Below are 24,382 nucleotides of genomic sequence, written 5' to 3' on the forward strand. Positions count from 1 at the left end.
CTGCAGAAGCCCAGTCCTTCTCTACCTTGAAGTTAAGGTTTTTCCGCCTAAGTGGATTATTCTGCACTTATCTACAGCAATCACCTTTGTGCACATACCTTCTCCTTCAATTTGTCAGAATCATTTCTGAATTTAATTCCATTTTCATATTCAGTCACTTTGATCCCAACAGAAACGATCCCCCAAAATTCAAATATAAGATGCCCGGGATCATTTCAACTTTGAGAATGAAATGTGGTTACGGCTCAGTGGATGTGCAGAAGTTAAGTTAGGGAAACGACATTAAATCAGAGGGGGGATAAAGCCTGTGCTTCTAGTAACAAAAGGTTTCTTCATCTATCAATCCAAAGTTATCAATATTGTAGACCTGTATGTTCTCATCCATAACAGTCTGGGCCAGATCTGATGGGAAATTTGGAGATATTCAAACTTTAAAATACTAACAAAGGGTACGGGGCACATATTAACTAACACCTCAAGCTTGAGTAATATTTTGCTAGCAAAACATATGAATATATAAATACTCTCACTAAATAGGATAGAGACTATAAATAGCCTCATGTCAGTTCAGGTCAGTTTTGCTGCCAACTGAATTAGTTTCAAACTTAAGAAAAACTCAGTTTTCAGAGCATTCTGAATTTGGAAATGGCAGATAAGGGATTACGCACATGTACATGACCCAAATCAATGAACCAGGTCCAGCTCTCCTACCCATTCCACAGAGAGAGCCTTTGAGAGCAAGTACATGTGGCTGTCTTCCTGAATATTTGGGCCAAGTTACACCCTGGAAGCCCTCCACAGCGGAGGTCACCGCTTTAGTTATTCGAACTGTTGTTTAGAAAGTAAAACAAACCGAGCATGGTAAGTCTAAAGTAATGAGAGTTCTCTGGCTAAACCCCATTATCTTTTCACAACCCTCTGCGTACAGACAAAAACTGTACATAACACATTGAAAAGTAAAAAATGCAGGGCCTTATGCCTTTTAGTCTAGCAAAGTGCTTCTCAAACTTGACTATCCCTAAGATTCACCTGGGCATCTCGTTAAAATGCTGATTCTGTCTCATTAGGTCTGAGTGAGGTAGAAAATTCTGCAATTCCAACGAGCTCCTGGCTGCTCTCTGGGGACCACCCTTTTTGAGCGAGGCTGTAGTGAAAGGAGCATGAAGTTTGGAAACAAAAGGACTGGAGTTAGATCCTGACTCCACCATGTACAAGCTGAGTGACCCTGGGATAAGCACTTAATTGCTCTGAGCCAATTTCCACCATGGGTTAAAATGGAAGTAACAATGACGCCTCCTTTTCATAACTGTAATGACTAGGTGAGCTAGCAGTACAGTTCCTGGCACATAACAGACCCTGAGTTCCATCTTATGCCACCTGTGGTAGGCTGAAAAACAGCCCCCCAAAGATGTGCACATTCCAATCCCCAGAATCTGTGAATATGTTACCCTACATGGCAAAAGGGGAATTTGTAGATGTGATAAAGTTAAGGATTCGAGATGGAGAGGTTACCGTGGGTTATCTGAATGGGCCGATGCAATTACGAGGGTTTGTGTAAGAGGAAGCAGGAGGGTAGGGATGATAAGAGTATGAGACGATGAATCAAAAGTCAGAGAGGAGAGAGGATGCTGTTTCTGGCTCTGAAGATGGAGGAAGGGGCCATATTCCAAGAAACGAGGGCAGCCTCTAGAAGCTGAAACTTCCAGAAGAGAGGAGATTCTGAGGACTCACTTGAGACTTCTGACTGCCAGAGCTGTAAGAGGATAAATCTGTGTTGTCTGAAGCCACTAAGTTTGTAGGAGTTAGTTACAGCGGCAGCCTCAGGAAACTGACACACCATCTTCTGGAATAATGCAGGCTTGCCTCAATATACATAAGAGAGGATTTCCCGGAGACGAGTCATCATCACCTGAAAGGGTATCAGGGAATAGGAACCCAAGCTGAGGGCAATACACAAAGAATTCTTCAAGGAGACTTTACACCAGGGGAAGAATTCCTCCCGTATTACCTGTCTTGTTTGGCCGCGGCCATTTTTAATAAACAGGGCTGGGCACACGTGTTAATAACAAGCTGCGCTACAGGATGAGGGGCATCTCTTGCGCTCTGACTGTATCATCGTGTTCCAGTCTGCCTCCCCCGTAACTGCTGAAATCTAATGAGGCTCCCGGGGACAGTATCGGTGGGTCAATGCTTCAACATCGGGAGGACGGACGGAAAAAAGTGACCCTGGGCTTAAGAGTGAGGGATTGAAAATCAATGGCCTTACCATGTGTACAAATCTTCATCTGCTATTTATAATGTGGCCTACCCCATAGAGAAGCTTTATAAAATAAGAAAATACCAAGATAACAAGAAAGATGTCTGCAGAATAAGACATGTTTCAAAACTCAACGGCTATTGTCCTCAATTCCTTGGATCTGAAGGCTCCTCTTACCACCCCTGGTTTTCCACTCCACCCACTAGACTCTCGGCTCCATGGAAGGACCCGATCCCTCATTTCCAACAATTACAGTCTGGCGCTGCGACTGGGACTTAGTTTGCACACAATAACTGTGATGACAGATATTCACATTGCAAAAGCATACTATGGCTTTCTTTGGAAAAAGAATTACCCATAAAGTTCACTTTCTCCAGTTTGCACTTAAAACTACTTGGCCCAAGATATTATTTATGGTAGAATTAAAAGTATGTTTCCTGATTTTATTTGCCCATTAACATATACATTTGACAGTTAACAATGTGCTAAGCAGCCAGGGCAAGTAATTACTTTTCTAGTGTCTGCCTCTGCGTATGAGCTGAATGAGGGGAAGCAACTAATTGCATATTAAAAAATGGTAACTAGTTTTAAAACATTCTGTTTAATCTCAGACCACAATATTCGAAACAGTTACAGTCCTTTCGCTGGCTCAGTTACAGTCCCACAAAGCAGTCCAAATCTTCAGAACAGAAATAAACCCTGCTCGGGTCGCGATGAATATAAAACACATATTCAAAAGTTTGCCAGTTCACATTTATGAGGTCTTCTGACCAACTGGTAGAGTTGATCATAAAAACTATCTTTTAATTTTCTTATGTTCAGCTTATTTTACTTAAGAGCAATGTAATTGCATGGAAAGCTTTCATTTTAAGTCTTATTTTGAAATGTGACTGAATACATTAACATAATTCAGAACAACTCAGTAAACATCTACAAGAACATGTTATATAATTCTAGTGAATCTCATAATACTCTCTTTTCAAAGAAAAGCAACCACTGAACAGAAAAATGTTAAATTCAGATCTGGTTTTCGAGTGTCCAATAAAAACAAGTTTGCTCGCTGTGTGGTCCAGTGAGAGCTCCAGCAGACATGACAGCGCTTCCCAGGCTGGACAATTCCAGAGACAGGGGCTTGCTGCAAGTCAGACCAATCCGAAGTAACTAACACTTCACTTTGGTTTACTGTGCAAAGCAAGACTCTTTCTATGATTTCTAACTGCTTTAGAAATAGGCACACTCTGCGGTTACCTTAGCACTGTACAGTCTCAGCCCCTGGGATCCCTCACCCATGAGCCTTAACTGGCGAAGTTCACAGGCAGCTAAGATATTACCCCTCTACAAACTGAAACCCAGCACCTTCCTGTGAATACACATGTCTCTGGACCGAGCTGCTGAGACACACCACACCTGCACAGAGGTACAGAGTCGTCTGTCACTGCACTGCATAGCCCTAGACTGCTGAGGTTTTAAATTCTTGCTGTACCAGTGGGCTCTTGGCTCAGAAACTGAGACCCCACAAAGGTAAGGGGTCTGTCCAAGTATACCTAGTGCATCAGGGGAAGGCGTGAAGCTGGCATCCCAGCCGCCTGAGCTCTAGCTCAAGTCTTTGTCCGCCGCCTTATCTTCTCTCTTCCCCCATTGTCCTGCACCTCTGTAGAGGCCCACCAGCAGGACGGACTGCTCCCCCAGGGATGCCGTCGTCGGGTTCTACTCGGGGGAGTCAGTGATGTAGGCACGTGCACACTCATGACTTTGCGTAAAATACTAGTAAACAGAATGAGCGCAGGTCTGAGGGTGTTCCCTGCTGAACACACTGCCTGGACTTTGGGAGAGGAATTCTGGGCGGCCCTGCTTCCATTCTCACATCTCCACTCTGGGACTGCTCTGGACAGGGAGGCTGCCAGACAAGTGAGCTTCGATGGGAAGGAATCAGTGCGCCTCACCGTACTGCAAGGAGCCTCAGCTTCTAAAGGCACTGACCATCTCTGCGGGACTCAAGAACCCTTGTTTACAAGGTGACGGCAGATGGAAACAAACGGCCACAGCCACTGCAGTGCTTTCTGCAGCGGTTTTCAGGTCACGGCTATTCCACTAAGCAGAGACCAGGGCCCAGACAAGAGAGTGGCCATGGGTACCTGCTCTGCTTCCCTGATGGGCGGGGGCAGTTTCCACCGGCCTGTACTTGCTCAGTGGGCTTTCTTCTTGTCGGAAAGATAGGTTTTGAGAGTAGGGAAGAAAAATACTGGCGAGTTCTAGAAGGCGTCTATCATCGTCAGGCTGTCGGCATCCTACTCTTCTTTGGGGGAATCATCCCGCTCTGCAGTCCACGCGGCTGCAGGACAGCTGACCCCACGCCCTGGCCTCAGTGGGCCATGTGGCCACATGGGCATCACTCTGGGACTCTGAACCACCAAGCCACTTCTTTCTCCCGCGGTTTCTGTAAGAAGGATGTAAACCTAGAATGCCCAGAGACCATTACCTAGAGAGAGCCTGTGCGAGAATGAAGCCAACTCAGAGGAAAGTGGGGCTGAGCAATGCTGAGACCACGTCCTGAAACAACCGCTGAACCCCTGGATCTAGCCAGACCTGAAACCTGCGCTGCCCTTGGTCTAATTTACAATTCCACAAAGTAACGTACACCTTAAAAAAATTAATCAAGCTATATTTCTGTCACCTGAAACTGAAAGAGCGCTAAAAATACAGGAGAAATAAAAGCGTAAGAAGAGGGGAAACGAGAAGAGAAGATCACACTTGTGGCTGTTATCTGGAAGCAGTCCAAGTCTGTCCCCTAGAAAGAAGGAAAGGTGACACGTGGAAATCTGTTCCGTTTTTCACATTAAGCTCGATCATCAGAACTGTAGCTCTGCCTAATTACTGTGATTAATCTCGCCAAATTCTAAATGTGACATGAGTGTGCATTTTCTGAGGTTCGATGAGGCTGCGACAGTCATGAAGAGAAGAAATGAGCCATTACCAAATGAAGACATCTTTTAAGAGAACTCTTCCCCGCCCCCTACCCCCCAACGTGGTCACGACTGGGTAAAGGAGAGAAGGTCACAGCAACAACCCGAGTCTTACCTGGCATGGCATGGATGAGGTCCCCGCACAGGACAAAGAATCTGGGTTTGGGGTTCAGCTTGTTGACGGCCTGAACGGCTTGCTCAGTGAGACGGACCTCCTGGCCCCACTCATCCCCGCTGTTGTCACAGTCCCCAATGGACCAGGCCTTCATCAGTCCGAACTGCGGGTCCGTACCCTGGATGAAGTAGAACGGGCCTTTCCATTCCCTCTCCTTTTCTTAAAAATAAAAATAAAATAAAAGGAAAAAGGAAAAAAAAAAAGAGAAGGAAGAAATATTATAAAATCTGCCAGGGAAAGGACCCAGGTTACCGTGTGAGTGGATACAGTATTTTTCTTAAATTAAGTAGGTCATTTTACTAAGCTGCTGTTCAAACATACCATTTTCCTGTCACAGTCTAGAGGATTTTGATTTATACTAATTATGCCTGGGACCTGGTGATTCCCAAAGGCCAAAAAGTGCCACGTGGGCTGCAACCGCCACACAAGCGAGCTGTTTGTTAAAAGCTAGCTGGCCAAGATGGAGCCCTGAGGCGCGGCAGAACGCTGTACAGAGGTATTAATGTTCAATAATCGTTTTTTAATTAGAATTAAAAATACCCCAAATTGAAAGCTGCCAAAAGTATTATATTTAAATTACTAGGTGAAATGCTTTCAGATCTTCTGTGCCAGGCTTAATGGCACAATTTGCACCGTTTCAGGGGATGTGACAGAATTTTAATTACAAAACTTGGAGCTCGGAAGCTCTGGCTATCTGGTGGGAAATGCCGTGCCAGAAATGAAATCTTGAAATCGGTTAGTCAATGTGGAAAAAAAAAAAAAAACAATCGATGCTAACATTTCAAAAGCAGCATGACGCGGGCATGAGAGAAGCGTGAAGCTGGAGGGGTGCGGGGAGGGAAGAGGGACGGGAGAAGGGATCCTTGGAAAGGGGGCTAGGTCACGTGCGCGGAAACCATCAGGCTTGCCCTTCCTGCTGGCTCCGCGGGCCCGAAGCTTCACCGGCCACAGGTCTCTACCCCGATCTGCCGAAGGAACCAGGGCCGGTGCCCGCCTTCTGCAGAGCGGGAACGGCCATTAACAACAGGCATGGAAGCCGTGAGGGTTTCAAACGTTCTGGGGATTTCGTTTTGCTTTTTGGCCACAGAGTCCTTTCTTCAACCAAACCTCGCATGGCGGACCGATGTAGGAAACACAGAGCTGCCTCTGGACGACGACTCGCTGGGGAAGGAGCAGTCTGAAGACCTCGTTCTACAGCCCTAGCGTTTTTCCTCTAAGGAGACTGAGCCCAGGGAGGGGACGTGACTTGCCTCCTGGCCCAGCAGCAAAGAGTGACAGGGACAAAACTACCCCACAATCTTGAGACTGCTTTCTTTTTTTTTAATACATTAATGCATTTTGCACGCTAACTGAATAAGTGGTATTTCCTTGGGAAGTCATTAAGATAATATAATTTCCAAAAGTTGCTTGGAATCACTTCTCGTCTGTGTGTTCCATTCACTCATTTATTCGGTAAGCACTTACCGAGAGCCTATGCTTCACAGACCCCACGCGAGACGGACCACACACGGGTGGACCAAGACAGCTGAGGTCCTTGCTCTCCGGGGCTCAGTTCTCATAGGGAGACAGGCAATTAACCGAGCAGAGAATGGAGCCAGAGGGTACCCAGGGCCATGAAAGGGCCATGTCAGGAGGAAGAGGGAAGTGCTAGAGAGACCTAAACAGCAAGAAGGAGCCAGTCTACATCCCCTCTTTAAATTCCATGGCTACCCTCTGACTCACCACACCTACCTAGCTCGCTGCCCTTTTAAAGCGGACTTCTGCCTTTAGGCCTCCCTTCCTTCTTAAGTCCTTTCTTGGAACTTAAAAAGACAAGTATGCAAACAAACGTGTACATACTTTATAGAAGAAACCGCACATGCATGCTAATCTGCCAGTCCTTGACCTACAGCGCAGAGTATTTGCTGCTCAGTCAAATCACGACCAACCTGAACTCTGTCTGAGCAAGGACGGCCTGAAAGCCTGGGGCACGCAGCTCACGGCTAAGGACAGCAATCCGGCACCGTAACAGACTCGGCTCATTCACTGAGACCTTACTGTGTGTGGCAGAAAGACTGCACGGTGGCCCCAAAGAGCGCTGCACCGGGAAATTTACATCCTGGTGCACTCCTTGGACCTGGTGACTTCCTTCAAATAAACAGAAAATGGTGATACAACGTCCCTTCAGGGAGAAGGCTAGACCAAGACATAGAAAGGACCTAAATGTCCCTTGATGGATGAATGGATGGACCAAATGTGGTACACACACACAACTGGGTATTTATTCAGCCTTACAAAAGAAGGATATCCTGCCCCTTGGGACAACATGGCTGGACCTGGAAGGCATTGCGCTAAGTGAAACAAGCCAGCCGCAGAAGACAGATTCTGTCCAATAGCATAGATATGCAGATTTTTAAGTAGTCGAGCTCACAGAAGCAGAGAGCGGAATGATGGCTGCCCAGGACTGAAGGCCGAGGGAAATGGGAAGGTGATGGTCAAAGGGCACAGAGTTTCAGCTACGCGACATCAAGAAGCCCTGGAGATCTGCCGCGCGGCGTAGCTCCTGCAGGTAACAACACCGTCCTACACCTAAAATCTGCTAAGATGTTGTACTCTTACTACCCGCATGTGCAATAACAAGGGTGACAGGCAGCTTTGGGAAGATGTGGTGATGGTTTCGCAGGTGCGTAATTATCCCCAAACTCATCGGGTTAGACACATCAAGTATGTACAGCTTCTTACATGTCAGTCATACCTCGGTAAGATGGTTAAAGAGATATTAGGTTAGAAGAAAGAGTGTGACTCTCATCTTCCTTACTCTTGCTTCCTCTCCTGGAGCCCCCGCTCTAGAGAAAAAAGGCTGCCACGATGAGATGAGCCCAGTGGAGAGGCCAACATAGCAAGGGAGTGAGGGAGGCCCTCTGCACCAACCCAACAACCACAGAACTGGGAGGAGGGGGCCTCCCCAATGGAGCCTTCAGATGAGAGCAGAGCCCCAGCTGGCACCGAATGAACCCTGTGACAGTCCCTAGGTGAGCAGCACTCAGATTCCTCACAGCAGCTGTGAGATCATACACGTGGGTGTTTCACGCTGCCAACTTTCAGAGTAATTTGTCACATACTAATAGATATCCATGGGTCAGGCAGTAAAGACAAAGGGCCAGGGAGGAGTCAGCAAGACCTCTCCGCGAGCTGAAGCTTGGTGCTATGAGAAAAACTGAGATTCTGATATGTGTTTTAAAGTTCATTTTTAGCATCATTTATTTATTTTATTTGAAAAATAACCTTTTTGCATCGATGAATGCTTTTACTTTTACCTATGTTTCTGTTTCTGAGGCAGTCTGAAGACCTGTTTAATAAACTGGATAAATTAATCAGAACTAGATCAAGGAGGTGATAGTCACCCCAAGGCTGAAGCATAAATCAATGTTCTACAACAGAATTTATAAACAGATTTCTGCAGCAAACGTTTTAACAAACATAGTTTCCAAAGACAAACAGTCATAGTCTCGAAAAGTCAATAGTTCTTGGAGGTATTAAAATAAGTTTTTCATTATTGTTTACTTAGTAAAATCTTACACAGAATCTCAATTTTATGATAACAAGGTGCAAAATAAATAGATCTGACCTAAAACGAATGACAGCTCACATTTCACTATTCCATCTACATTACCTACCTAACAAACGCAACTTGGGGACTCTAGGCTCTGCATTCTGAAAAGCACCTGCATCCTCTTAAGGTTCTTGCTACAGAAGTTTGTGGTCTTTGGTCTCGGCGTAATTTCAATCAAGACTGAATTAAAGTTATTTGAGGCTTGTAAAGCTTAGTTCCAGAAGGAGGAATCTTGTACATCTCTTGAAAGGGCAAATTTTTATATTGAAAGTGAACTGTTAACATTTGCATTAAATTATTTCACCAAAGTCTGAAGTTACTGGCAGAGCAGGGCACAGGTATTAGTTAGCTGACCTCTACAAGAGCCAGGGAGAATTTGCAATGCCATCCCTTCTGGGGCAGAGCGAGGGTCTGCCCCTGGCACAGCCCGGCTTCTCTCTTTAAACTCACTGAAAGCATTACTCTGGCAGTGCAAGCCACGGAGGTTTGGATATACTGAGGTCCATTCCTAAATCGTCCTGATAACGTCATCAGAGCATTAGAAAAGACACTTAAAGATCAAGGAGTAGGTGGAAATGTTTGTTTGTCTTCCTAGTCAAAGAACTTAAATATAAGATTGGCATGGTAAGAGTAAATTACTGATGACCCAAATGAAGAATTACCCGGAAATGGAGGCCGAGGCAGAGGGAGGAGGTGAGGATGAAGCCGGCTGCACTGGGGCTCAGAGGGCGGGGCTGAGCTACAGCTCAGTCCTCTAGGTGTGGCCTGTGAACCACCAGCAGCAACATTCCCTGGGAATTTGTTGGAAAGGCAGAATCTTCAGCCCACCCCAGACACACTGAGTCAGAATCTGCATTTTAACAAATCTCCAGGTGATTTGTATGCAAATCCAAGTTTGAGGAGCACTGGCCTTCAACTAATCAAGGAACTGCCTAAACATGTTTTATGAGAAACATGCAAAGTGATTTTTGTTTAAATTGGCATAATGACTTGGAGGACTTTTTTTCTTGTTGTTAGTGGTGGCGTTTTTTTTTTTGGTTTGGTTTTACATATTTTCCTATTCGTTTTTAGGTCCCTGTCTGTGTGCAGCTCAAGTATGTAGTATTTCTTGGTATTACCCATTACCACCTAATCATCTCCCTTTAAATTCCCTGTACTGAGCTGAGGGAGCCCGTTATTGCAACCCATCCTAGGAGGCCGAGGCTACCTTTTCCCACTGGGAACTGGAAACTTGTCAGTGCTGGGGGGATTCTCAGACTTACTCTAACCAACCCTCTTATTTAACCAGAGGGGGTACTGAGGCCTGAGTAGGGAACTTAGTCATGGTTCAAGTTCAAGGTTAAAAAGCAGCAGCCTTCGCTTCTCAGAATCTCAGTGCTGCCAAGATGATCTGAAGAGGAGAGCTACAAAGGAGACGGAACGTGCCCTGTGCTGCCCGACCTGAAAGCTGTCCACCTCCATGAAGACATTTTTGTCTCCAAGAAGTTTCCTTTGAACAGGACATTTTGGTAAATCAGAAGACTGTACACAAAGATAATGTTGGCAAGGCCCAGAGCTTTTCCCCAGTACGCTGTGATGCTCACAATCCCTGCCAACAGCACAGGGCTGGTTCAGGGTATAAGCTAGGGCCCAGAATGACCATCTCCCACGGGGTGCTAATTCATCTTCCCAAGAACTTACAAGCTTCAGATTTCTCAATGTGGTCTAGCTAGAAGATGTGCTCTGTTTGGTTCATACAGTGTTTGTAAAATTTTTGATTTGTTGCCAACGTTTTCAACTCACAAGTTTCACACATACGGCTGGCTTTGTGATTTCTTGTGGAAAACCTGGCCACACCAGGTCCCAGTGGCTGCCCCTTCACATGGGCCTGTGCGCTCAAATTCGACTTAGTCCACACCCAGCCCAATTCACTGCCAGGTCCCTGTGTACATCTGCAATGGCAAGCAATTATCTATGATAACCCTTCCATTTTGCTCAGTGGTGTGGAAGAGGAAACCAAGCAAGGTCAAGGGCAAATAACTAGATTGTGATCCACAGGGGTGAGGGCCAGAACCAGGCCTATTCTGCCCCAGAGCCCTGACTTTGGGGCAGGTGATCACACGGGTGAGATTACAGAGAACTATCCAGCTAGGAGTGCTCAATAAAGTCTGTCCAAATGACAAACCAGGAAAAACAAGCTCTACGTTACCACCGTAAATTACCAAAATCTGTTACTACAGCCTAAATCAAATAGTTAACATAATCTAAATTAAATTTTCAATTAACTTAGAAATATTTTTAAAGGAAAAATTGGCTTTAGAAAGAAATTTGATTTACCCATCATCTAGAGAAGCACAAAACTTGGCCACCTCGAAATTCCAGCTAACTGATAGAGACTGCACGAGAAACCGCCTCCCAAAACGGAGGGATAAAAGGACAGTGGATTTGGGTGGCATTAAACTACAGACAGGAAAGGCCTGCGAGTCTCCTTTAGGCATCACCAGGTGCAAAGCAACTGCATACAGAGAAGAATCTTAAAACTCTTTAAGGATTCACACAATGCCGTGCCATTAATCTTCCCTAGAGACTGTTTGTGTGCCAATATCCTGTCTGAAAGAAAGATAGATATTCAAACTGCAATCTCTCTTTACAATTTGCACTTTTAATATTATGAACTAAATGTTTTCTCGAATCTGTCTCCGCCAATATATTTCCTCTCATTTTTATTATACCTTTTGGGCATATTTGTCAATTGTTAATGGAAGCTGACTTTTTAATATATACCAAGAATCAAAAGTTTCATTGATCCTTTTGCTATTACCACTTAATCAATGACCAACTATAATAAATGCACTCCCAAAGCAAAGGAATCACTACTTTCATCACCCAACTAGGAAAAGGCCTACGGGAGCCAGTCATGTCATTCATTAATACTAATATTATTAATGTATGCCCTCTTGATGTGTTAAAGTTGTTACTTTATAAGCAACCTCAAATAATTCAAGGTGGAATACAATGATAAATAGCTTTCTTAATTTTTATAAAGAAAAGCCTCACTTTATAACTCTAGCATGCCTTTTGGAAAACAGAGTTAAAATCATAAGATACTGGTTACAAGTCTGATCAGCAGGAGTCTGGTTAACAAGGTTCCTATTATTACAACACCACATCATTGCATCGTAAGAGTATTTAAGAAGTCGATGTTTTGGCTCCTGTTAACTTATATGACTCAAAACAATATATGAATTGGGACTATAGGGGCCACACTTCTCTATCTGACTTGGAAGCCACAGAATTAACTAAAAAGTCAGTATTTGTTTTTCTGGACATGTCCAAGCCTCCAGCTTGTCCTGTCAGTTGGGACAAGTGGCACCTTAAATTCAACACTCCCACAAGCAAATTTACCATCTTTCCTTTAAGACGGGCTCCTTCTCCTGATGGCCCTGGTTGTGCCACCACGGACCCCAGGCCACCAACCCACAGGTGTCCGGGTCACGTGTCAGCGCGTTGGGCCAAGCAGGCGGCATGCAGTCATGGCCACGCCACCGCCCCCAGCACGGGCCGCCCTCGTTTTGCACTTTGCTTTCTCGCACCTCACAGACGCTACATTTTTTACAAATGAAGCAAGGCCCTCAGACAGCAAAAAGGTTACAGTGCGCTATAATGCGATACTCGGCTGACTGAGGTGGTCTGGAGCCGAACCTGCAGCATGTCTGAGCTCGGGTGTGTGCCGTCTGTCCCCACCGGCACTACCGGGACAGCTCCATGCAGCGCTCCCAACCTCACCGACCTCGGGCGGCGACCACCAGCGCAACTCCTCCGAACACCCTCACCCCGATCCTCAAACCCTCTAACTTCCACGAGGAGAGGCCCGTGTTTGCTTTCCCTTTCCAGTACATTGTCAGCATGCATCGTCTGGTCCCTGGCCTGTGGGACCAAACATTTGGTGAAGGGATAAATGAAGACGGCAACGGATCCTCCCTCATTCTGGCACTTGGAGCTGAAACGTAACCCAAAACTTTCACAGCCATATGGATTACTATTCCCACTTGCCCCGTGGCTGTAAACCAAGGATAATTTTCATTCCCAGGGGACACTAACGTCTGGAGACATTTTTGGATGTCACACTGGGAGGGAGATGGTACTCTGGCATCCAGTCGACAGAGGCCAGGGATGCTGCTAAACATCCCACATTACACAGGGCAGTCCCACAACAGAGAATAGTCCGGCCCAATGTCAATGCTGAGGTTCAGAAACCCTGGACAAGGCATTCCACAGGATGCCTCCAAATGGGCCCGTCTCTGCTCCTCCAACACACCCCTTCCTCCGGGGATGCTCTCCATTGTACAAGCTCTCCCCGCCACTGAGATCCCTTCTGTCCTTCCCAGCCCAGCTCACACACTACCTCTACCATGCCTGTCTCCCTCCCCTGCAAGCAGATGCAGCTCTGCCTCCTCATCTCATCTGAGTGGCCACCACATGACAGGTGCCGCACTAGTCGCTGGACTCGGCGGTGAGCAAGGCTACAGGTCCCATTCCTAAAGACCTTATAGAACGGTGGGAAGGTGAACAACGAACAGGTCAACAACTGACGTGTTAACACGTGTACTCTGCGCAAAAGCAACCAGGGGGCCCACGGACAAAGCGACCGGTAGGTGGGGGAGCTCTGGTTAGATGGAGCCGTGAGGCGACATGGGACCTGAGATCTGAAGGATGAGAAAGAGCCAGGCATGGGAGCTGCTGTGGGGACGCACCCCAGGCAGAGGGCGTGGCAAGTACCCAGACTCCTGAGACCAGGGGCGAATGTGAATCCAAGGCGGGGGACGGATCATACCGGAACAAGGGCCTGGGAAGGCCCGAAAGTCCCTGTGCCACTTTGGGCCTCTATCTCCTGAAGTCCTAACCCAGTCCCAGTGTAGCCCAGGTTCTGAGGCTTGAGTGCTGGGTTCAATTCCCATTTCCATCCTTTACCAAGCAAGTGACACGATACAGGTTCCTTAACCTTTCTGGGCCTCAGCTTCCTTATCTTTAAGGTAATAATGCGTCTACCTCAAAAGGATCGTTGTGAAGAATTCATGAGGTAATCCACGGAAAGCGCCTGGACTTGGCCCACAGTCAGCAGTCAAGGGTAAGCTTCTATTTCCATGACCATTCCTCACAGTACCTCCTGTACCTCTCTCAGCAGACAGAGCCACCAAATCCTACCTATTTCTTTGTTCCCTATAGCACACAGTGGAGTTCAGAACACACTGGGCGATATATACACACATATATGTATACACACACACACATATATTCACAGGCTTTGCCCATCACGTCTTTTCCTTGTGGATACTGCTTTAGCTATAAAACAGCAAAGATGGGTAGCTTTACAGCCGCCTGGAGGCTTTCTGGCTAAAGAGCAAAAGCCAACAAAATGCAATTTTTGCAGTTCCTCAGAGCAGCAATCTGCGCGGTGAATCACTATCTAAATGTCTTCAGCAATCTCTGTCATCTTTTCTGGGGACTAATCTCATTTTAGTGGTAAACAAAAACAAAACAAAACGAAACGCAGTAGCAAAACAATCTTGACCACTTTGGGACGCTTTCTGGTTTAACGACCCGAATGCCCCCACCGTAAAACTGCCAGAATAGGGCAGCTAACAGTGTCTCTCATCCGTGGTTGCCTGGGGCTGGGAGGGAGGGAGGGAGGCGGGCGACAGCTTAGGCGCCTGGAGTTTCTCTCTGGGGTGGGGGAATGTTCCAATACTGACTGTGGTGCTGGCTGCACATCTCTGAAGACCAAACGCCACTGAACTGTTCACTTCAAAAGAGAATTGTATAGTATGTGAAGCTGTTAAAAAAAAAAAAAATAGTGTCCTTCAGGACCCCCCGCCTCCCCCAAAATAATCAACTGTGACAGCAATAGCCTCAGAGTCTCTAAATGACATTTCCTAAGTACCAAGTGAATTTACCCAACCTCCCTTTTCTTGGCCTAAATGCACTCAAAAGGTAGTTTCTGAGATACACAAAAGCTTCTGAGTCACGGCTTGGCTGCCACACTTGCCATTTGGGAAAGAAGGGCCTGCCAGAATCTTGTCTGCAGCCCTTCCGAGAAGGCAGATGGGCTAGGATGACTGGGCCAGGCAGCTTTCAGCATCACTGGCTTTGGACAAGGCTGTTTTAGACAAAGGCTCATGGGGGAGAAAAGGCATTTCGTGAACCTCTCTCACGCTAAAAGTAGAACCCCACTAGGGTTTGCCTGTTTGGGTGGACGTTCGCTTGATTTTTTTTCCGCCGGCCCCATGTTCCCCTGCCAAGACGGCAGGCGGTGGCAGGCTCAGGTGGCGGCTGCTTCAGGAGAGGGTGGCGGGGCTCTTCTGAGGCAGAGGCAGCCCTGGAGGCACAAGGCTGGGCACACAGAGCCCTGGAGGGTGACAGAAGATGGTTTCCGGGCGGGTCAGACACAGCTCTGTGGGAGGGCCCCTGCCAGGTAACAGGAACCTCCTCGCCCGAACCACAAGGCCCCACCCCACCCCCGCCACAAGGGGGACGGTGTTCACAAGGGCCCTACTGATTGGTCCCGTATCTTAGTTTCCTTTTTGTTTTGTCCAGAGAACACATGGTATGTGCAAGCTACGAGCAACGGGTTAGGCAGATCCACACCTGTGATCCGGGTGGAGTGTATTCGTTCACATTCATTTGTTTATTCACATACCAAATGGCCACTGGGTGTCCACTACTGCCAACACTGTCCTAACCTCCAGGAATTTATAATCTGGAGGCAGGAAAAGACATCGAAGTCACTGGAATAAATACACAACCAGAAGTTACAGTAAGTGTCACAAAGGAAAAGAGTGGGTGAAGGTGAATGAAGGACTCTGCATGCCATACAGGGAATGGGCTGGCGGGGCGAGACTGGGTGCCGAGGCTGCTGGTGCCGGGGTGAGAGACGGAGCAGCTGGGGTCACAGTGCTGGGGGCTGAGAGGGAAAGAGGTGGACAAAATCAAGCTGCACTCTAGAGGCGGAATGGACAGGACCGCGGACCCTGGACACGGAAAGGAGGGGAGAAGCAGAGCTCGGGAACAGCTCCCTGGCCTCAGGCTGAACAGGTGAGTTGGGGAAAACTAAGAAGGAACGGGTGGGGAGGAGCAGGAAGATGAGAACTCTGTCCTATTCCAGTGTGACCTGGCAGGGAGGCCCAAGGGCTGGGAGCCCGAAGAGCTGTGTTCTCTTCTAGGCCCTCCCACTTAGTAGTTTGGGACCTAAAATCACACAAGCGCCACAGTGCCTCACGCCGATGACGTCACTGCACAGATAAAGTCACTACACACATCAGCACAGCTGCACCTGAACACAGACCCAGCCAACGCTCTGTCCTCGTGGCACAAATGAGGGCTTGTGGCATTGGCACGGCTAGTTTTCTTTCTTTTAAACAAAGCGACATGGAGAGTTTGGGCATTCTCGCAACTCAACAAATATTTCCTGAGTGTCTGACAGCAGTTCTGGGTCTCCTGGAGTCTCCCGCTAGTGTGGCCCTGTGTTACTGGCCCTTCCTCACTGGAGCGTTTGGCAAGGTAAAAATCACACACTGCACAAATATAAGAAGTTGTCGGTCCTCTCTGTGAAGGCGACACTCTCTTAACAGACCTCTCCTAGACCGACGTGAAGGATTTGCCAACACTCCACGCCCTCTTGAAGGCACTGACTATGGCTCAGGGCAAGCCACTGGCCTTCCCATGCCCCATGCACCTCTGCCCCCGCCCCTCACAGAGTTTGCTCGCCACACATCCGTCCATCAGGAGTTGTCCTCAAATCTGTTTATGCTAGCACTTTAATTAAACATATAAACCAGAAAAACATGAATATAAAAAGGGTTGTTTCAAATAAAACTAAGACGAATGCTTTGGGAAGACTAATAAAGGCAAGCTGGTAAAAAATATTACTGAATTAGGTGTTGGGGAGACAAGTGTAAAAGATTTGAAGAAAAAGGAAATATAAACCTAGAAGCATTCTTCACTCAGCGTGCTTTCCAAGTGACTTTTAACTGACTACTCCACTGGAAAAAAACCAACTGGAAAGATTCATTATGAGTGTTTATGCAAGAGAGGCTACATGGCAGGCCCATCTAGCCTTGCAAACCCAAACTCCAAGACACGTCCTTGGCCCGACCTCAAAAGACTGGTAAATGAATGCACATTTATAGCTTACATTAAAAATGTTTTCTTAAAAAAAAAAAAAAAGTGTGGTATTTTTATGATTCTCCTCTTGAACTTTTCTCTATTCATTAGCCAAAAGAATAGCTTCTACTGTAGTTAAAATAGACTTTTGCCACAGTTTAAAAAAGAGAAAATTTTCTAATAACTAGACCTTTACCTTTCACCATACATAAAAATTAACTCAATATGGACCTAGACCTAAACATAAGAGCTTAAACTACAATACTTTGAAGAGAAAACACAGGAGTTAAGTCTTCACAATTTGGGGTTAGGCAAAGATTTCTCACATATGATATCAAAAGCACAAGTGATAAAAAAAAGTTGATAATTTGGACATCATTGGAAATAAAACTTTGGTGCTGCAAATGATATCATCACGAAAGTAAAATGACTATCCAAAGAACAGGAGAAAATATTTGCAAATACAGCTGATCAAGGTCTTGTCTCCAGAATACATAAAGATATCTCAGTAAGAAAAACACGAATAACTTTATTAAAAACCGGGCAAAGGATCTAAATAGACATTTCTGCGAAGATTACAAACGGCAAAAAAGATGTTCGACATTGTTAGCCATTAGAAAAATGCATATCGAAACCATGGGACTCCACTTCACACCCATTTGGCTGGTTATAATAATTTTTTAAAAAGATAGCGACAAGGATATGGAGAAATCGTGAATGGTAAAATGGCACAGCTGTTCTGGAAAACAGTTTGGTGGTTCCTTAAAACGTTAAACATAGTTACTTATGTGAACCAGCAATTCCAACCCTAGGAATCTATCCAAGAGAAATGAAATATACGTCCATACAAAAACCTGTACAGGGATGTTCTTGGCAGCTTTATTCCTAACGGCCAATGTCATGATGTCCATCAACGTCCAAAAGACGTCCAAAGTTCTTCGACGGGTGAATGGGTAAACAAAACATGGTGACCCACACAATGGAATACTGTTCTGTAAAAGGGAATGAAGGGCTGATACGTGCTCTAACTCTGGGGAAGCCTGAAAAGACTACGCCAAGGGAAAGAAGCCAGTCACAAAAGACCACAGATTATATGGCTCCATCGGTACAGACCGTCCAGAAAAGGCAAAGCTAAGGCAGCAAAGTGGCAGCTGCCTGCACCGAGAGTGGAGGCAGGAGAGACTGAAAGTGGGCACGAGGCTCCTGTTTTGGGGAGACCGAGATGTTCTAAAACTGTGATGGTGCACCGCTCGGTAAATTTATTAAAAACTAATGTAAACCTAAAGTGAGTGAATATTATGGTACCTCAATGAAGTTATTAAAAATTTGAAATGCAAAGAAAAAAAGGCATTCTCAAAAATAAGTTCAGCATCTGAAGAATCAGCCTTTATTAAAAAATAAAATTCATCTGCCTCTTGGAAATGCTTTAAAGGGAACTTTTTCCGCTCTAATTTTACACACTAAATTTTGATGATGTTAATGAGGAGGGGATAAATAATCAAAATTCCTATTTTAGTCATAGGAACCCTTCTCAAATAAATGCTGGGGTTAGCCTAAACTATGGCATAATTAAAAGCATTTATTCCTTTTCTTTGTTGATATGTGAAAATTTTTTAAACCGTAACATCTTCAACCCTGTTCAGACTTGCGTAAATATCTCTAGGTCTGCTCTTCCTAGAAAAGGTCTCAGGTGAGACCTGGAAGAGATGGAGTTTGAGAGAGAGTTTTAACGGAGACTCCATTACTCTCTGCATTTGAGAGGGATTCCAGAGGGGACCAAGAAATATTCAGGATCAGTGATATAACTGCTTCTCTGAAACAGCTGCAGAGCTTTGAAACATCCGGGAAGTAACCTTCTTAAGAAAACCATGGAGGAGCCGGGTTCGCTAAGGGGGAAATATTCTGGCAGTAAAGTGAACTAGGAAAACAGATCGGGGCTGAAAAATAATTAAATAAAGGTAATTTCTAAAACTTATTTTATCTTAATATTTCTCCCTTTGAGAATTTCTTCAAAACAGATGTCGTAAACTTTTAGAAAGATGATTATTTGCTAGGAGAAAGTGGTCTTAATTAGGGTATGTGTCAAGGAAATAAAATTATCAATTCGCCTGATTAAAATGAATATCTGATCATGCCTGAGGAATGTGAGCCTTCTCGGGTGAGACGCGTGCAACTTACTTTCTGTAAACATCGGTCAGCAGAGCCTAGCAGATTATGCTAACAGGGAATGAGTGACTGAGGCCGAGCTTCACCTACAACTACTGGAAGAAGTGCCTGGGACTAGTAAATCACCAGGGGGAAATGGTCTTAAAGTGCTTGCCGAGGCTGAATGTCTGTGTCTCCCTCCACCACAAAATTCTTGTGTCAAACCTAACGCCCAATATGCTACTTAGAGGTGGGACCCTTGGAAGATTAAGCATCGAGGGATTAGTAATGGATTAGTGCCCTCATAAAAGACACCCCAGAGCTGCTCCCCTCTTCCACCATGTGAGGCCAGAGAGAGAAGACAGCCACCTGTGAACCAGGAAGGGGGCTCTCACCAGAAACCAAATCTGCAGGGGCCTTGGCCTCGGACTCCCACCCAGACCTGTGTTTATAAAGCCACCAGCCTGCTGGTGGTGTGTCAGAGCAGCCTGAACAGACCAGGACAGCACTCCTTCTCCTCCTCCTTGCCAGGCTTCACTCAGGAAACAAACCATGTGCCTGGCCAGTTCTGGAGGGGGTTTCCAGCAGTGAGTGTGAGAGCTGTCAGGGCTGTCATTTTAGGCTCTGTTGCCTGAGACAAACAAACCTCTGTGACAGGTGGTGTGTCTTTGGGTGACAGGCAGGGAAAGCCAGTTCCTTCCCGTCCTCTCCAGGCCTGCCTTTGAGGCAACTCTACCAGCTCGAGGTTCTACCTTCCCACAGAGCCTGGACTGACACCGGACCCTCCAAAGGCATCTCTTGAAATCACCAGCAATGCTAACAAGGAACTAGAATCCAGGGAAAAGTCAGCAACAGCGACAACGGCAGCTTTGGAGTGGTCTAGGGGTTCTAGTGCTACTGGCAGCCCTGTGGCAGCTCCAATGGGCTAGGAGGCTGCAATACCTCAGCACTCCCATAATCTCCACTGGAAGCCCCTCCCACCATGACCACATGATTGGGCTTTCCAAGTAGCTAAGTGACACAGGTGCAGACTCACATCTGTTTTTCACTCATTGCTGCGCTCTGGCATCCAGCACAATGGCTGGGACAAGGCAAGTGCTCAGTACTTTTGATGAGTGCACAAATGGATGAACCGACAGACAGATGGATAGACGGACAGATGAGGAGGTGGACATGATGGACAGACTGGTGGATGGATGGCCTGATAAATGGAGAGATGGACAAACAGTTGGACGGATAGATGGAGAAGAAGAGTACATCTGATCCCAGAGCCAACCCCTCTTCTGAGCCCTCGATCCCATCCTTTCCCATCTCCTCGGATGTCTCTCTTCAACAAGTAAGTATCCTGTCTTTTGGATTTTCAACCCCAGACCAATCTCAGACCAATCATATGACCTTGAGCAAGCTGCCTCATCTTTCTGAGCTTGATTTCTTTTCCTACTATAAAAAGAGGATAATCATAATAGCTACCTTAACAGGACTATTTTGAAGATAACATGAGATAATCTACATATAGCCCAGAGTAGAGTGCCTGGCTGCCATAAACATGTTAGATGCTCCTGTTGTTCTTATCATTATTATTTCAAAATCTCCTGCCTTCTTCAGCATCATTCCTCCTTTAAGCTGCTTCTATCTTATGCCTACCTTGCATCACCAAATGGCTCCAAACAGAAACCTACCCTTGCTGACTTTACAGTCTCTCTCTCATTCCTCAAACACTGTGTACTAGGCTTCCCCTTACAGCTCTACTGAAATTGTTCTCTTCAAGGTGACACAACAAGCAAATCTGCCATCCTTAGCTCAGCTAACATTCACCTAGATGTCTGCAACATCTGACCCTGTGTACCACCCTGACTTAAGCCCAACTCTGGTGCCCAGGTCAGCTCCTGGGTTTATTTTTCAAAATTTCTAGTTGTTTTCTGCTAAGGCCTTCAACGTGTGTTTCTTCTTCTTACCCCATGAACATTATCACATCCTAGCTACGTACACACTGTCCACTATTCTACACTTTCCACCTTAACAATGCCACTGACTCCTAGCAATACTCCCTTAGCAATACCATCTCCTCTCTGGCACCCACACCCCCATCCCCAGCTATACCCTCTGCTCCACGAATTGCCTGATTTCCTCATGGCACCTCAAAGCCACCACTTCCCAAATCAGTCCCATCGAATCTGAACCTACTCCTTATTCCCCAATTTCAGTTACTGGCCCCACCATCACCCAGGACCAGTGCTTAAAATCTCAACTCCTCTCACTGCAGTGGCCTACAGGGCCCACCACTTGCCAAGATTTATATTTTGTGCCCAGATTGTGAGCCCCTGAGGGTATGCCGCTTGCCTTCCCCACCCCTTCTTTCTTCTGCTCTCCACAAGATACCAGAGAATGCAACAGGAACATAATAAATACTTCTAGAACTGAAAAGACAGAGAGACCAGAGTAGCAAGGAACTCTCATTTACTGCTGGTGGGTGTATAATTTGGTGTCAGGACTTTGGAAGGCATTTTAGCAAGATCTATTAAGGCTGGGGATGATTACGCCCTATGACCCAGAACTTTGCTCCTGGGTATTTGCCCTGGAGAAACTTCCCTATGGGCCCACAAGAGGACCTGTCCAAAAATAGTCCTAACAGCACTGTTACCAGGAGTGAAAAACAAACAACTCCATCATATCAGGATCCTATGAGGAAATAGTGGCATACTCAAAATACGACAATTAGAGGAGGGTTTTAAAAGGGGTTATTTGGATGAGTTCAGTGTAGAAAAACTACACTTTGGGCACTTTAGTAGCCCAAAGTTAGAAAAAGCAAAGCTGTTACACTCCTACATCTGACAGGAGGAAGGAAGCAAGTGGTTACCCAAATTTGAAAAGTCCCAGCGGAAAGCTTATCTTGAAAGAAGCAGTGACTTTCAGGAAGGAATACAATACAGCCAGTCCAAGGAAACCTCACAAGGAGGAAGCTGGGGGGAATAAACACCCTGACTTTTGCTTCCCCCCTTCTTCTGCTTGGGACTCCTGATGGCTGCACCCAACAAGAAGAGCCCATTGAAGCCCATAGAGTTCAATGTCCTAGAACACAGTGGGGAAGAAAGAGAGTAGATTTGGGGAGCCGAAGGGAGGATACTTAGCTTATGCAACAATAGAATGTATAATATATACATTTACACAAGGGAATAATGTCCAGCAGAAAAATGAGTGAACTAGATAGAGCTACTTACATCGATATGGATAAATCTCAAAAATCTTATATTGGGCAAAAAAGGTATATTAAAACATTCAGAGAATGGGTAATACAGCAGATTGTATTTTCCAAAATCCACCACACCTTTATTTCTGGCCCCCACATGCTTTCGAGAACCTTAACATTCCCTAACAAGAGTTGCAAAGAAAGAGCAAGGTTTTAAGAGAATTACAGGAGAAACCTACTTTAGATAGGGTAGCCAGGGAAAGTCTGTCTGATGAAGTGACTGAACTTTAGACAAGGTGTGATGGAGGACAAAGAGTCAGGCCCGCCAGCTCTGGGATTAGCTATGGGAGCAAGAAGAGCACGTGCCAAGGTGCTGAGAAAAGGACCTTGGTCTTGGTCCTTTTAAACTCAGGTCAAGAAAACCAGTGTGGCAGAACTGGGGGAGGGGAATGGAGCGTGAAGCAAGAAAGGTGAGCACAAGCCAGACGGAGAAGGGCATGTGTGACTTCTTCCTTTGGGTTACGAAACTGGGGAGTTCAAGGGAAGGAACTTGACTTCAGGCAGCAAAATCCACAGAGGACCCAGGAACCAGGAAGAGACTTCCCTCTCAATTTACAGCTCTAAAGCTAACATTTGCTTAGCACGTAGCCTGTGTCGGACACTGGGTTACAAAAATCCTTCTAACCTGCTAAAAAACACTTTTAACCTGTTTAATCTATTACCTCTGAGGTATTAACAGACCCACTTTTGCATCAAGGCAGGTTACCTAAATTCAAAGCCCAAGCATTTAACTGTCACACAACTCCTGACTGCCTTCCCTTGCTACTGCTCTGATGGGTACTGTTCACATTTTGCCGGATGACTCATATGACAGCAACTAACCGTGATTACAGAGGATAATCATCATGATGACGGACCATAATAAAAATAACGGTCTCTAACACGCGCCAGGGCTTATGGAGTGCCACACAGGTCGTCACTATAACTATTCCCATTTTACAGGTGAGAAAACTGAGGCCCAGATTTGCTGGGTAACGAGTCCAAGGCAAGGCTTGGAAACCAAGTCCAACTGCAGAGCCCCCGCGACTATTATTAACTCCTTTGCTGTCTTACTCTATCTTCTCTCTCAGGGAAGTTAAGTGAAGGCCAGCGAGGCTCCACGACCAGACTCCTCAGGCGCATTGCCTCCTCTGCACTGCGCCCTGCGGGCGGGCGGTGGGAACTTTATTGTAGTCCCCAGCCTCCGAGTGCAGCCCCGAAGCCCGTCCGGCTGGAGGCGCGCACACAGGGACTGCAGGTTCCCCATGAGAAAGGTTCCGCAGCCCTGCAGTCATTCCCTCCCCAGGTAACGGGACAGGCAGTACCTGCGGAAAACGCGTCCAGGGTCCTGCCCCGGGCTCTGTGGAAAACACCCCCCGCCTCCGCAGCCGACATGGCGAGCGAGTGTCTGGCCTCGCCTGAGTGCACTGCGTGGGAGGGAACGGCACGACTCCACACAACCCAACCGACGGACCGGCCTGGCCCCCGCGGGGCGGTACCGTCTGTGCGGGGCGGGGCGGGGCGGGGCGGGGCGGGGCGGGGCAAGGCGGGCTCGCGGGGCTCGGCCGCTCGGGGCGCCGCTAGTGCTGCCTGTGCCGGGCGGGAGTTCGAGCGGTCGCTCTGGGATCGATTGGGGCGCCTGGCGAGTGCAGCCTGCCGGAGCACTGCCCCCGGCGCAGAGCGGGCATCTCGGGATGGGGCCCAGCTCTTCCCTAAAGTTGCAGTGCTCTGGTTTAACAAATAAAAATACAGGACGCTCGGATGAGCAACGAATGACCGCTTAGTATAAGTAAGTCCCATGCAATATTTGGGAGACACTTTATGCTAAACATTGTTTTTCCGTCGTTTGTCTGAAATTCTAATTTAACTGGGCGCCTGTATTTTA

At 46.6% G+C, this 24,382-nt stretch overlaps 1 protein-coding gene across 4 annotated transcripts in view; it reads right to left on the reverse strand.

Annotated features, from left to right (window-relative positions):
* Positions 1-23,991, reverse strand: part of CPPED1 (calcineurin like phosphoesterase domain containing 1) — a 162,434-nt gene extending 138,443 nt beyond the window's left edge. For 3 of the 4 annotated variants that reach the window (XM_036226323.1, XM_016156895.2, XM_016156894.2), the window contains exons 1-2: positions 23,823-23,991; positions 5,336-5,554 (exon numbers count right to left, since the gene is read on the reverse strand). In XM_036226323.1, coding sequence (XP_036082216.1) covers positions 5,336-5,554; positions 23,823-23,892 — 289 coding nt within the window. In that variant the 5' untranslated portion in view covers positions 23,893-23,991. The remainder of the gene's footprint in view (positions 1-5,335; positions 5,555-23,822) is intronic. The other variant, XM_036226324.1, reaches the window with a different exon arrangement.
* Between the last annotated feature and the right edge of the window lie 391 nt (positions 23,992-24,382).

Source organism: Rousettus aegyptiacus, unplaced genomic scaffold (genome assembly GCF_014176215.1).
Source record: "Rousettus aegyptiacus isolate mRouAeg1 unplaced genomic scaffold, mRouAeg1.p scaffold_m13_p_8, whole genome shotgun sequence".
In the NCBI taxonomy this organism is placed as follows: domain Eukaryota; kingdom Metazoa; phylum Chordata; class Mammalia; order Chiroptera; family Pteropodidae; genus Rousettus; species Rousettus aegyptiacus.